Source organism: Tyto alba, unplaced genomic scaffold (assembly GCF_018691265.1).
Source record: "Tyto alba isolate M040663 unplaced genomic scaffold, T.alba_DEE_v4.0 Super-Scaffold_10, whole genome shotgun sequence".
In the NCBI taxonomy this organism is placed as follows: Eukaryota; Metazoa; Chordata; class Aves; order Strigiformes; family Tytonidae; genus Tyto; species Tyto alba.
The window spans coordinates 833,353-848,159 of record NW_024881262.1 but is presented as its reverse complement, the minus strand read 5'-3'; the positions used below and the strand labels follow the sequence as shown (position 1 = coordinate 848,159).

Below are 14,807 nucleotides of genomic sequence, written 5' to 3'. Positions count from 1 at the left end.
GCAGCAGAAAATACAGCGTTGAAGTGCTGCTGCCAGCTCTGACTAGTAAAATTTTTCCTTAGACACCCCTCCTCTCTCCACCCTCGGGTGAGAGCATCCCGCCAGGGAGCATCCCCGCGAAGCCCGCTCGGCCGCGGGCGCTGGGCAGCGAGGCGGCTCCCAGGCTCCTCTGCCCGGAGCACGCAAGGACGGTGAGAGGGGTTGAGCCGAGTCCCCCCGCCCAGCGTGGGACAGACGGTGTGTGGGACAGACGGCACTTCTGAGGGTCCTTGCCGGAGTTCAGCTGCTGGGAGGCACGGGCCGCTGCCATCGGTCTCCAGCCCTTCTCATCCACTGCAAGGCTATTTCGTTTCAAGCTGGCTAATGCTTCGGTGCAGCGTTGGAAGGCCTCACGGTTTCCATCACATTTGCCTCAGGACGGCGTTACGGAGAGGCTGCCTTTGAAGGAACAGCCCGAGCAACCGCGCGGCACTGATGTGGCAGAGCCTGGGCTCCGCCGGCACTGCGCAGCTGCAGAGGACCGTGGGCCCTGTCCGCCAACCCCGCTGCCACGCGCCCCGTTTCACAATCCTCCCGCTTGTGTCACTGAGAGAGTCTTAGCAAAGACCGCTTCCCCTTCACACTGCGGCGTGAAGACTGAATATAGATTTCCGTTGCTAGATAAACCAAACGGGGACACTCTGCTCCTCTAGAGTAACTCCTGTTCCCCTCTGACGGTTCACACCACAGCCCAGCGACACACCAGACGCTCCTATGAGCCCTGTCTCTCCAGCAGAGAGTCTGACAAGGCTTTCCCAAGAAACGCGACACACAGCAGCAAAGTTTTCTGCTGCAGTTTATTATCTAGTTTGAAAGAGACATTGGAGAAATGTAATCTTATTCTTACCTTTCCAGCTGGCTCTTTCTTCACCCGCCCTTGGCGGGGCACTCGGGGTGCTCCCCCCGTCGCAGCCTGGGCTTGGGGGTGCTGGTGCGAGCGGGCGGCCAGCATCACGGTTCCGATTTAACCCCCCGCGCCCCGAGCGATGGGGAGCCCGTGGCTCCGGGGGCAGGAGGGCTTCACCCCCCACCTCCGGCCCGCCGGCGCCGCTGGCTGCCCCCCAGCCCCTCACCCAGGCAGTGGGGTGCTCCCCCAGCCCCTGCCCCCCCGCTACCCCCCCGCCCGGGCCGGTTGCAGGGCAGCACACGGCCTCGGGGTGTTTGGGAAGCGGGGCTCTGCCAGGCACGGTCTTCATCTTCCCCACCAGCACGGAAGAATCAAGCCGACAGCGGGTGGGACACGTCGTCTGCTTCTCAACAGCGCCCGCCAAAGCACAGAAGGTCCCTAGGAAGGAAAAGGAACTCATAAGACCGAGCCTTATGGTAGCTGAGAGTGCAGAATTTATTTCCAAAGTCAGCAAGCAAGCTGCTGAATTGCTTTTATTTACCAAATGACTTAATTATTTCAAGTGGAAGGTTATTCATGAGGCTTTCCATCCTGTGATTCTTACGTGATTACGTCAGGAAGTAAGGTAAGAGTGCAGGAGTGGACAGCATGCGCCAAAAGCAGCCGTTAAATGTTTGGCTTCACTTATGTGGGTCAAAATAAGATCAGATCAGACATGGAATGGATCAGATAAGACATGGAAAAGTAAAAAGAATTAAGACGAGTCTAACACCCACCTTGCCCATGACATCAGTCCCCTGCAATGCGCTGCCCTGGGGGTGTTTATGCGTTTAGGTCAGACCCCCGTGTTGCTGATCACCTGCTGTAAAGCTGCTTTGAATAAATAGGTAAAAATGTAAGCATTTATCTGCTTTAGTGCACACTTCAGATGCTGTCCATAGACCTTGGTACCGTTGAGGTGATAACATTTAAACAAAGGAGTACGTTTGCCTGGCTTACAGACTCTCTTAAAGAATTAAGTTCCTCCTGGGCTTCACTGCCTGGGCAGCAACGGGGCAAGGGGCAATGGGCACACAGGGAAATCCTGGAAATCCCAAAAGAAAAAAATTTGTAAGACGTTTTACATATTCTGACCTGGGGAAGAGCTGAGGTCTGCTTGGGTTTTGAATGAATAAAAAATATGCTCGTGCCTTTTTCAGCCCGATGCTCTGACGGGTGGGTTTGGAGCTGAGCTGTGATTTCCCGCAGAAGGGGGGGTCCTGCTCCTGCAGCTCCTGCCCCCAAAGCCGGGCCTAGCCTGGGAAGCAACTCTCCCTTTTACAGCCTGACACAGCAGGCGCCCCAAAACAGGGATTAAAAGTAGCCCAATACCTCGGCTTCTGCCCTTGCCTGGGAAAGCAGACGGCGGGGCTGGGAGCACGCCCCTGCGCTGGGGAGCCGAGGGCGGCCGGCGCTGGGCCGGGACCCCTCGCTGCACCCGGCGTTGCTCATCGCAAGGAACATTTATTTTTAGATCGCTTACCGCCACCGAAACATGCTTGGACTGTTTTCAGTCTGACTCACAGCTGAATTCCCGTTCTTCTGCAGGCTGAGTTTTCTGTCCCCACCCAAAACGAGGGGAGACAAAATGAAACCAAAAAAAAAAAAACCAAAAAAACAAACCCCGGCTGGACCCAAACCGGAGCCCGGTGCGGGTGTTCCCAGCCGGTGCCGGTGCCTGTGGCCAAGCAGGGTGTGAGATGGCACGGGGGTGGCAGAGGGGGGTGGCAGAGGGGGGCAGCCACGGCGGTGACGGGGCATCGCGTGGCTCTCCCCGGGGAGGACCCAGCACCCACAGCCCATCTCGCCCACCCCACTCCTGCACCCCGGCTCGGCCCCGCTCTGCGCAGCCTAAGGAATATACATCCATGAGAAGAGCTTGCCTTTCGGGGTTTGCTCCTTAAGTTTGTCTGTGTACTACACAGTAACACTCGCACTATTCCGTACAAAGGCAGAGCCTGCATACGTAGCTTTAACGTAGGGATTTTTATCTCAATGTCACCCAGATGTCCAAAACAAAGCCAAAAGACCGTGAGGGGTTGCAGAGCTGGAAACGCCACCACACCGGGGCTGGGGGAGCAGCACATCTACCTTAAGGTGGTTTTTTTACAGAATTACACGTTTCACCTGTGAAGCGAGGTGCAGCTGGTTCATGCCAGGGCCCTGAGACCTGCCCCTGGAAAGCAAAAAAGGTGCAGCTGCAGAGAGCGGCGTCGGAAGGAAGAAAACGGTCCTCTTGAATATTAGCCTTTTTGGAAAGAAACTTGCATGCTTTTCTAGCCAGATGCTACAGACTATTCATTAATTGTCAAGATAATTTCTGTAAAGAATCCTTTTTTTGTTGCATTTTTGCTATTTTTAATTGCAAAACCAGAAGCACCATAATAAATTGTGTAATGATTAGAATTTTCACTAATTCATTTGGGGAAATAGGAGTAGACAGGGATTTTAGAGACTGCCACTAAATCAAAGGCACAAACCAGGATTATCTCAGAAGGTGAAAGGCACCAGAGCCCAAAGGGTCATAAAAATCACCTGAGGTGCCTAGATTTTTTATAGGATGCAGGAGGCGCACATCACAAGTACCAATTATTGAAAGGGTTAAAATTAATTTGTTATGTTAATCAATATCATGTAATCCGAAAAAAAAACAGACTCAGAAATAGGGTTGCTAAGGGATTACTCATTTTTCCTCTGCTTTAAGTCCCCAGAGCCGCTGCAATGCTGCCTTTCAACCACAGGAGAGCATGAGGAGCTCGGTCTTGGGGGTGGGTTTTACAAACCAAGTCTGAGCTGGGGCCCAGGCCGGGTCTTAGACCCCGCTAGGTTAAAAACAAGTACCGAGCTCTGAGCTTTGGTGCACGTGCAAAAGGTTTCTTACTCTCAGGCTTTACTTTACAGCTGCAGTTTAACACGATCGTTGCCATCTCTTCCCCACTCCACGGGTGATGTATATAGCGCAAATGTCCTCTGCTAAATATTCCTTCTAGAAGGAACTAGTCGGTACTTCTTGATATTTATAATTCATTGTATTCTTCCATTTGACAGAATGGTTCTAAAACTTAATTACATAAATAGCATGGATTTTTATTTTGGCTATCTATCTTTATACCTGTTTTATATCTAATTCTTCACATAGAGTGAAATCAGGCTTGCCATTCATAGCTTCTGTGGATATACTGCTCTGTCTGACCTCACAGCTGCCTGCCTCGAGCAGGAGGTTGGATTAGATGCTCCCCTTTCAACCCGTGTTATCTTATGGTCCTATGATATTATGCACTTTTATATTATTAAATAGAAAATATTTCATGGGATTAAACAACAGCTGGTCTTAGAATAAACGGTCAATAAAATGGAAGTTCCTTTTCCTGCATCCTAGGTGGCCTGTAAGCGGAACCGCTGCAGTACAGCATCTGCAGCGAAGACATTAAAAAGAAGGAAACATTGGAAATGACAGCACGAGACACAAACCAACAGTCACCAGTATGGAATTTCGGCAAAAATACGTAGAATGGGAAATAATATCTTCCATGACAAATCTCAGAAGATGTTGGGTTTATGTACTGCCTGGTTCTAGAAGTGCTACAAACCTGTATCCTAGGCAGTGCTGTGAAAGACAGTCTTCAAAAGAGTTGGGATTTATAATCCCGAGTCCCAAAATGGTTTCAGAGATTTCAGCACACTGTCTGTAAAGGGAAATCTTACCTGCTGGGGACTGTGTTCCAGCTGAGCCCCCCGCCTGCCGCTGGACACGGGGTTACCCCCGGGGGTCTGCTTTGGGGCGCTCGGGGGGCAGAGCCCAGCTCAGGCTTTGGCAAACCAGTCGTGCATGCTGTCCCGGGTTCAGCTGGGATGGAGTTAATTTTTCGTTTTAGCAGCTAGAATAGTGCTGTGGTTGGGGTTCAGTACGGGATTTGGTATGAGAAGAATGCTGATAACACACTGATGTTTTCAGCTGTTGCTAAGAAATCCAGGACTTTCAACTCCCCGTGTCCTGCCCCTGCGCAGGTGCACACGAAGCTGGGGGGGAGCACGGCCAGAGCACCGGCCCCAAACTGGCCACTGAAATATTCCGTATCAGACAGCGTCATGCTCAGCGGGTCGAGGAGGGGTGGCGGGGAAGGGGGGGGTTCTCTCTCGCTTCCAGGATTGTGATTGCGGGATCTGGGTATTTCAGGATCACTGGCCAGGAACGAGCTGGGTATCAGTGGGCGGGTGGTGAGCAATGGCACCGTGCATTGCCCGGCTGTGCTTTCTAATATTGTTATCGGTTTATTTCAATTATTAAACTGCTTTTATCTCAACCTCTGAGTCCTCAACCTACCCTTCACCTCTCCAATTCCTTCCCCATCCTGCGGGCAGGGGAGGGGGGGGGCGAGCGGCTGCGTGGTGCTCAGCTGCCCTCTGAGCTCCAACCACAACACGTGCGAAGAGTGGAAAGATGCTGCGTGTGCTGGAGGAAGGTGCCAGCCCCAGTGCTTGTCCTCCTCTTCGGGAAGGGGGCAAGCGCACAGGGTATGGTCTGCTTAGTCAGGGCGTGCAAATAGTTCTAGGTTTTTTTTTTCTGCAGCTCCAAATCCCACTCGTTTGTGGGAACCAAAAGCAGGGTTTGGGTTGGGCTGCAGGCTCAGGGTCCAGAGGAGAAACGCAGGTCCCAAGCCTGAGCCCAGACCCCGCGCTGCAGCAGCAGTGCTCGCCCCAGCGTCCCTCTCAGCAGCTTGATGCTACCACGTCAGGGGAAATGGTTGGTATCATTCTTCAGTATTCTTTGTGCAGTTTAATTGCATAGAAGCAAAAGAGAGCTTAACAGCTGCCAGCCTGTTCCTGCTTCAGTTAGAGTCATTATAGTCCTTCAGAATTTCAGCTAAATTAATTACTAGCCAGTTTTCTAATTAGCCAGCCTCTGTCTTTTAAGATTTTATGTGCCATGACACGATCAGTACACATACTAGCAAAACAATAGCATCACTATTTTAAAAATCAGTTGACATAATGTATAGGAGTTCTAGTAAGTAGTGCTGGGCTCTTGGATGCACAGGCACTAGTTTCTAACTTTGCACCTTTTTCATGATGCATATATAGTATATATTAAGAGAACAAGCATATATTTAGAGATGATAATTACTTGCTGAGTACCATGCCGACAGGGAATAGCTGTGTGGGTAAATGCCCCACTGGTGTGTACACAGGGAGGTATCCTTAGTGACTCAGTGCACTTAATAAGGAGCAGATGACCCTGCTCACCTCAGCGGACACAGCAAAACAAATAAATGAGCATATTAATCCGTAAGAACTGTCACTACACATTGTTTACAAAGAAAAATCACCTCCTGGCCATCGATTGCCCGGACACGGGATGCCACGTGCTGTACGGATGTGTCTGTGGTGGGGAGAGGGTGGCAGCACCCGACGTGCCCAGAGCTCCAGCCCTGTCCTGCGGCTTGGACCGGCCCCATCCCAGGCACGGGCAGAGCCTCCTCTTCCAGCAGACCCAGCCTGGGGGAGAACATCCTAACCCAGGGCTTCCACGTGCCAAAGCAACTTGAGCTTCTGCACAACTGTCTCCTGGGCTAAAATACCCCAAAGCAAAACCGTCGTCCTGGTTTATACAAAGAGACTCGAGGGTCACTTCCCTGGCAGTAACAGAATTGCTGGCGTTGCGTGCTGCTGGGCAAACCAGGCCTTGCTGTGACAACGCTGTGACAGGACCGTGCCCTGGTGTCGGGGCATCCCGGGCGGCAGCCACGCTCCCCCAGCACGCCCGCTCGTCCCACCTGGAGGGGCAGAGATGTGTTTCCTCCCATCGGTTCCTTCCGCGCGGGGCCCCAACGAGCCACTCCCCCCCCCCCGCTGCCCCATCGCAGCCGCGATGGAGATGCCGAACCGGCGCTTGCACAACCGGGCTGGGGCGGGGGGGTTGATGCCTCCCCACCGCCCGGCACGTACAGCCGTCACGCGGTGGTGGGAAGAAGCGATGGCCGGTGCCGCAAAACCGCCCCGTGACATCAAAAGCTGAAGAAAGACGTTTCCATCCCCTGTGAAGGTGACGGCAATCGCCAGAAGAGGAACTTCTACCGAGAAGGAAGGGTGCGCGGCAGACGGTGCCCCTGAGGGGCTGGGGGCACCGGGGGCCACGGCCAGCCCCTCGCCAAGGAGCTGCCCACCCAAACCCACGGACGCTGCACGGATGGCAAACTGAGCCGAGCGCGCTGGTCCAGCGGGTGGCAATATTCCCCACTTCGCTACACTGCTCCCACGAGTAACTCTGCCCCGGGGGGCAGGAGGGAGCCGGGAGCCCCGGCCGGAGCCACAGGCGAGGGGTCTGGCCGAGTCCTGCCTGAGAGACACGTGAGAAACCAGGCTAAACAGAAAGCGGGTTGGTGTGGAAAATGCAAAAATTTCTCTGTTCACACTCTCTCTCAAGCCCAAAATGGGCGGCAGCAGCGAAAGAAAATATAGTCAGAGTTAGGAGCTGACAACCATGAATCTCCGATGCAGGAAAAAAATTAAATACAAACAGCACATCCGGGTGCAGCATACGTGGTCTTTCCACTTCTGCTGTGGGATTACGTACACATTTAAAAAAACAAAACCTACCAACACATCTTGAGCCTCACGTAACCCATTCACAAGAAAAAGAAGCCACTGAGCTGATACAGCTGATATGTGATCATGGAAACCTATTCGCAACAAAAAGAAGCCACTGAGCTGATACGTGATGACATAAACCCATTCGCAAGAAAAAGAAGCCACTGAGCTGATATAGAAAAGCCCCAAATAGCTACAGTTTTAGAAAATAAACATTACCTTGAAAAATCCTGTTCTGTCCACGGCAATAGGCAAAGTGAGTCTACGAAAGGTGTTTCAGCTTAATATTTATTGCTGTATGATACTTTCCCTGGAAGAAAATTCCTCTTTAAGGCACTAGACTCCAACTTCAAAAAGGGAATATTCAACTCGCTTCTGGAAATCCTGCTCTTAGCTTCATGTGTATTTTTGCTGAACACGCGCAATGTCACACCCACCTGAATTATTGCCTCTTGGTGCTGCGTACAATGGTGCTTAAAAACCAGGAGGTATTTATAATGGAAACTCAAGTGCAGCTTTATCTGTCCCAAGCTCTGCTGCCATAACATGCATGATGGATCTTTTTTCCACCACTGGCAGGGTGATTTAGCGATTTACGCGTACAGATTTGTTACAAAGCAAACAGCGGGGGGAAAATAAGGATTTATGCACATTTCTCTCCAGTCCAAACTCTGGTTAGCACTCCCCGGACACCCCCCTCCCCGCCGGCACAGCCTGGGTGCTGTTTCCAGCCCCCCCAGCCCGAGCTGTGCAGAGCCGGGGTGAGAGCCAGCAGCAGCGCTGGGGGGGACACACCAGCCCCTCGCCCCCATCCAACTTCCCCGGCAGCGCTGCTGGAGACACTCGTGCCATGGGGCAGCAAAATCCTTCCCCCAGCACCACCGGGAGCTGCAGCAGCACCCTGAGCTCAGGGGGAGCACCTGTCACCTTGGGGCCACCCTGGAGGAGCACCAGCACGGGTATTTGTGTCAGGCACTTGCAGAGGGAAGCGGGTGCCTTATCTCTCAAATCTGACCAGACGAGTGCTTTTGCTCACAGCCGTGCAGGGTCATACTGCTAACGGGAAAAGGGCAGACGGGGCGGCTTCACCAACATTAAAGGCAACAGCACATAAACCAAAACACTCGACACAAAGGAGGCGCTTTTTTTTTTTTTTTTTTTTTTTTTTTCCCAAACAGGGTGCACAGTTTATTACAAGCAGGTGGTGGTATCAGTGGAACAGTTAAGCCTGCAGCCCGCCCAGGCTCTGCCCTGCGCGCTCGGGCACTCCCCTCTCCCGGCAGGTCCTTCCCCAGCCCCGGCTCACCCGAGCCTCTTGCTTCACGGAGCTCTTCAGCTTTTGTGTTTGGAGTCAGGTCAGTCCGCGGGAGAGCAAGTTCTGCTGCAGCAACAGTTCTGCAGGGACGGTAGGCAGAGAACTGGCTCCTCATCAGCTCCTGTTTCATTAATTGTTCCAATAATGAAGTTTGAACTGGGAAGTCCAAATTCTGCTTCAAGCCATACGTTCTGCTCGCACTTATTGATAATTACATTAAAGTTAAGTGAATCTATACTTTGAAAAGTGACTGTGAAAATGCCAGTATGAACTTGCATAGCTGTGCCAGTGATGTACGGAGGCAAATCTCAGTTAAAAACTAAAACAATAGATTTTTCTTATTTTCACTTCTGCAAGCTGAAGAGTGAAAGAGTGTGCCTGCACAGACACACATCTTCACTGTCCCAGTGCATCTGTGAAATGCTTGTAAGACCAGCAGCCAACGCTCCAGCTTTCTGCACTCCTCACCCTCGTTGCCAGCAAACCCAGCCACCGCCCCCGCTCTGCAGTGCCAACGCAGCCTTCCGCCCAGCCCTTTGCATACCTCCCTTTTTTTGCCGCATCCAAGAGGCCAGCCTTCACCAAATCAGGTGGAAATGTAAATTGGCCCAGTTATTCATTCCGAAAGGTAAATCTCCCAGGAGATGCAGAGTTTGCAAACACTTATAAAAAGATGATTCCACCTTGATCTTTGGGCTGTGTTGAACACGTGAATTAGTGCCCCGGCATATTTTATCCAAGCTGAGGTCCAGTCCACCACCAAATTATGGTTCACAAAGAAGCTACCTGAGATCAGCAAATTTTCCCTCAAAAAACTACAATGATGATCTTTCATTTACAATATTAATAGGCCATAGCGTGTCCTGCTAGGAGAGCAGGGCTTCCTGCTGTGCTGTTGTGAGAGAACACCATCACTTCTGGTTTGCTGGAATCTGGTTAGCAGGAGGAGCTCTCCTGCACAACAGGGTAACAAGTGCATTTAGAGGAACACAGTCACCTCAGGCATATTCTATATAGCATAAATAAAGTTATCTAAAGAAAAGTGGCACTGTACGTGGGTGAACGCTCTCTCTAAGAGAGTTTCCTCCCCCCGTCTTCCACTACAAGAGGTCTCCTTGTTCGTTCATTTGCCAGGGGTTGCTAACCTGCTCAAGAGCTGCCTTATTTTTGCCATCAGCATCTCTCTGAAGTGGTCACCCATTAAGAAATAAAAAACGGGATTAATGGCACTATTAAAAAACGCAATGGGTCTCGTGACAATGTAAACGGTGTTGATGATGCCCTGCGTGCACAGCGAGACGTTCAAGGCTGGTATTCGGGAAGCAAGTCGGACATTGCGCATTATGTGATAGGGAGTAAAGAGCAACGAGAAGATGACCACCGTGAGGACGACTACAGTAAGGGGCTTCTCAAGCGTCAGGGGGGAACTGAGCTGCTCACTCCTGTTTTTAAGGAAAAGAACCATCTTCACATAGAAGCAGCACATGATCACGAGAGGGATGAGGAACCCAAAGACAGTCAGGAACATGCTATAGATGAGGCTTTTCGTGGGGTCTCCAGAGCTTGCATAATCAAGACACTTGTAATTATTTTCAGGCGTTATAGGCTCCAGGAAATACACCAGCGGCAGCAGTTCTAGTATCACTCCGAGCCATACGGCAACAGACACGATAAGGGCCGTCTTCCTTCTTTGCAGAAAATGTTCTCTGAAAGGATATTTTATGAGCATGTATCGGTCAATACTGATAACAGTGAGGAAAAGGATGCTGCTGTACAGGTTTGCATGCAACAAGAATCTGTTGCTGTGGCACAAGATGCTCTCTGCTGTCCATCGATCGCTGGAGTAGCTGTTCACAAGTATTGGAAGAGTACAGAGAAATAATAGATCTGATAATGATAAATTGAACAGGTAGATGTTGCCGCTTTTCCAGTTTTTCAGGCAGAAGACATAGCCGAAGACAACAATGGTGTTTCCGATGAAGCCTAAAATGAACTCAAGGCTGTACATGGTGGAAAGATAATACTTTTCTAAGTCTCTGTTCATCATCAAACAGCCATCTGTCTCGTTCACAGCCTGGAAAGTCAAAAGAAAAAAAAAAAAAAACAAAAAAACAAACAAAAACAGACGTAAACACCAAAAATTAGTAAGAGATCATTGCATGGCTATTTTTATATTATTGCCATAATAGCTCAATATAGCATACTGTTTCCTTACATTTTATATGGTAAATAGAGATTTGAACTCAAATAATATCCCTTATGCACACAAGATTTCTGCTTTCAGCTATTGACCAGCAAGTTACTGAGCAAGATGAAAACCTGCGTGAGCAAAAACCTGTTGTGGGGAGTCTGAAGGAAGAGCAGCCTCTGAAGACATCTGCCATAACGTGCCAGCTGCCGCCTGGCCAAGCCCCTGACACTACCAGAGGTTGGGAAAGTGAAACTCGGCCGTCACCACTTTGTCACAGCCCTTGCTGGAAATCATCTGCCTCCCCGTTACCCAACCCCTGCCCCGTGGCCTCCTCGCTCATCACTAAAGCAGAAGTCCGCTGTCAGGGCTGATAAAGGATGAACTCATTAGCAGCAATTTGCCCCTGCTCATGTTCCTCGGAATTCATTAGGAAATCAGAAGAGAGCGTGTTTATTAAATTCATCGAACCGTTCATCGTGCACTTTGTACGGCTTTGCTGGTGACTCGGGCCCAGAACTGCACGGACGGTGCTGTGAGGGTGAGGTGCGTACGCTCTGCACCGCGGCAGCCGTGCCGGAGGGCTCCTGAGCCGTTCCTGCACTCACAGGGCATCTCTGCTCCCGGGGCTTTACAAGCACCTTCTCGGTTTTCTACAAAAAGCCCTTTCAAAAAGGGAAGGATCAGCTACAACTGGCGAGCCCTTGCTGGCATGAAAGCGGCTGTAGTCTAGAGGACAGAGCAGTCAAGTTCCAGATAAAAATCCTCTGAAGCCAAATTCACAAAATTAAAGTCACTTTTGTTACTAACTCCCAGCGAAGCCCCGTGCACCCCAGCTCGGAATTTCTGCTGAGCCCCGGGCCCCGTGGAGCGGCACACGGCCGGGCGAGCTGCCGGGGGGCTGCCCCCCACCCACACGGCTCAGCCGGGGGCCGAGGGCGGCTGCTGGGGGCACGTCCACATCCTTCGAGGAGCAAAGCTTTCCAGGAACCTGCGCCAGCTGTGAGTTTGCCCGAGGACAGATTTTGCTTGCTTTCTAAAGGCTGGTTAAAGAAGTGCTTGCAGGCTACGGGGAAAGAAATAGAGCAGGATCTCAAGTGCTGCCTCCTCTCCCTGCCCAGGCAGGGACACCTGGCCCCACCTGCCCAGGAACTGCAAGCAAGAACCTTTGGTTAAAATATTAGCAAAACAATTAGAAAACAGAAGAAAACAAAACGTTAGAAAAACGGCTTATAGATTAAAACTGAAATCAAGCTAAATCTAAGCTCTGAAAGAGCAGCGATGCGACTGCCACAAAATCTGCTAGACAGCCTCCACAAATCACGTAGTAGTTTTAAGTATTTTCAAGCTTGTTCTGGTGTCTATAATTTGTTAATAGGTCTCTGCTCTCAAAGCACTCTATTTTATTTCAAAGGTAGACCATAAGACAGAATAAAGTACAGCATATACAAAACTTCATGAAGTTATGTCCTGCAAATATCAACACTTAGACTGCATACTGCAGGAGACAAAAATTGTACAGCCATGAATGCTTACGCTGGTCAGAATAACATGCAGCACCTAGCCTAACCCTGGCTGTTCAGGCTCTTGAGATAAAACCCAGCACTTCAGTGAGATTTTAATTGTAAAAAACACTGCACTAACATTAGCACTTTAAATACAAATTATAATTTTAAAATTACTGTATTGACAGATACATCGATTTAGGTAGTTGTTAGGAAAACACTGATTAATCTGTTTTAAAGTAAGCAGATAGGGTAAGACAGTTAAAGGCTTCGTTCAGAACTGGCCTCGCTAGAGGAATAGCAGAGTGTTCTGACAGAGCGGTGGGGGGCACACCGGCCCCCCCCCAAGGACCCCTCGCCATCCCCGGGGGTGGGTGCTGCCCCCCCCCCCACAGGGACCCCTCGCCATCCCTGGGGGGGTGGGTGCTGCCCCCCCCCCCCCCAAGGACCCCTCGCCATCCCCGGGGGTGGGTGCTGCCCCCCCCCCCACAGGGACCCCTTGCCATCCCTGGGGGGTGGGTACTGCCCCCCCCCCAAGGACCCCTCGCCATCCCCGGGGGTGGGTGCTGCCCCCCCCAAGGACCCCTCGCCATCCCCGGGGGTGGGTGCTGCCCCCCCCAAGGACCCCTCACCATCCCCGAGGTTGGGTGCTGTTGCTCCCTCAGCTCTGCAGACCATGCCTCGGCGAGGACGCGGGGATCCCTGGGGTGCAGCGCTGCAGCTCCGGGAAGCCTGGTTTGCATATGATTCAATCATTAACGAGTCAAGGCAAAGGAGCGATTTGTTTGGCTGAGCAGGACGAGGGGGCAGCTTTCGTGGGAGGGAGGCGCTGCAAAGCCTTCGCTTCTCCAAGGAGAGAAGCAAACAAACACTTCCCCCTTTGCAGAAGCTGGTGTGGAAACGACCCAGGGGAGGCTGCAGCTCTGCTCCACGCTCCTGGGTTCTGATAAAGGGTTTTCCCTGAAATTCTCCTGGCCGGGGGCCGAGCCGCCCCCCCAGCTCCCGCCCTGCCTGGCCGGCGTCAAGGCGTCGAGCCCAGCGCTTCTTCCCCGAGGTGTGAGGAGGGAGAGGGCACTGCTCTTCGTCCCACGTGCGGAGAGGTCCCCAGGGGTGCCGGGAGGGCAAAGCCTGGTGGGTCACGTCCTGATGACACCCAGCCGTCCTCAGGCACGGGGCAGCCCCTCCTGGGGCACCCGGAGATCACCCCAACACAGGCAGCAGCTCAGTGGCAGTGCTGCAGTCAGCAAACCCGCGAGAACAACATATTAAGGCAGAGCGCTAAAGAAGAGCACTTGGTTTTCATAGAGTAACACATTTTAACTCTTGCTGGCTTATTCATCATTGGTATATAATATTATTATGTTTTTAACATCGAGAATAAATGCTGCTCATATAAAACAACTCTGCTCTACTGCAACTAAAGCGCCTGAACCAGTCTACATCAGCACAAAAATTGTTTCTTGGTTTCAAGCCAGGGCCGTTTTCACACGTAGTCTTGTTTGTATTTTTACCCGTGGATTACTGTCATCCACTGGTCAGAAACCCCAGGGCTGTCGGTAAGCGATGCAGTTCCAATTCCGGGAGGCAGGGCAGGCCCAGCCTGGGTGTCCTGCCTGGAAGTGCCGGTCGGTGCATGAGAAAGCGGGGCTGCTGCAGCTTCCTTGCGTGCGAGCGAGCACGAGCGCGATCTCGGCTGCGGTTGGGTCGAAGGCGGCGGGGGGGCTGCGCGGCTGGCCCGCGGGAGCTGCTCCCCGCCTGGGATTCCCACGGCGCCGGGCAGGCTTGGATCCGGCGGAGATTTTCAGAAAACCCCGCACTCGAAGCGAGGTTTCAAGCCAAAAACCTGCGGTGACATGACCTGTCAATCAATACACATTCATGACCAAACACAAAAGGCTCAGCTCTTCTTCCCTGGCTCGCGTAAGAAGTAGGGCTCCTTTCAGCCTGCTACAGAAAAAAGCGTTTCACTCCGCGTGCAGGCTGTGTTTGTGGTCACTTGGGCCTACTCTGCAGGAAAAATAAACCCCCAGCGCGTGGGGGGGGCGTATTAGTCACCCCTTTAGTAAGCCAGCCGAAAGCACCTCACGCACCCGCCGAAGGCCGCTCGCTCGGAATCGCTGGCAGACACCAAGCCAGGCGCTGCCGCACCCCGCGGGCACGGCCGGGCGGCCGCAGCGCGCGCCCACGCACGGGCCTCCCGCTGCTCCCTCGCGCAGGATTTCGATCGCAGGCGGCCTCGGGACAGCAGCAGCGGTGCCGGTGCTGCCGTCAGCTGGGCCAGCGGCT

General features: G+C 52.2%; 1 protein-coding gene across 1 annotated transcript; it reads right to left on the bottom strand.

The window, feature by feature from the left end:
• Positions 1-8,682: 8,682 nt before the first annotated feature.
• SUCNR1 (succinate receptor 1) lies at positions 8,683-13,277 on the bottom strand. The gene is given in 3 exon segments (XM_042797730.1): positions 8,683-10,902; positions 13,154-13,219; positions 13,221-13,277. Coding segments are annotated over 3 exon segments (1,074 nt in total). The 3' UTR covers positions 8,683-9,951.
• Between the last annotated feature and the right edge of the window lie 1,530 nt (positions 13,278-14,807).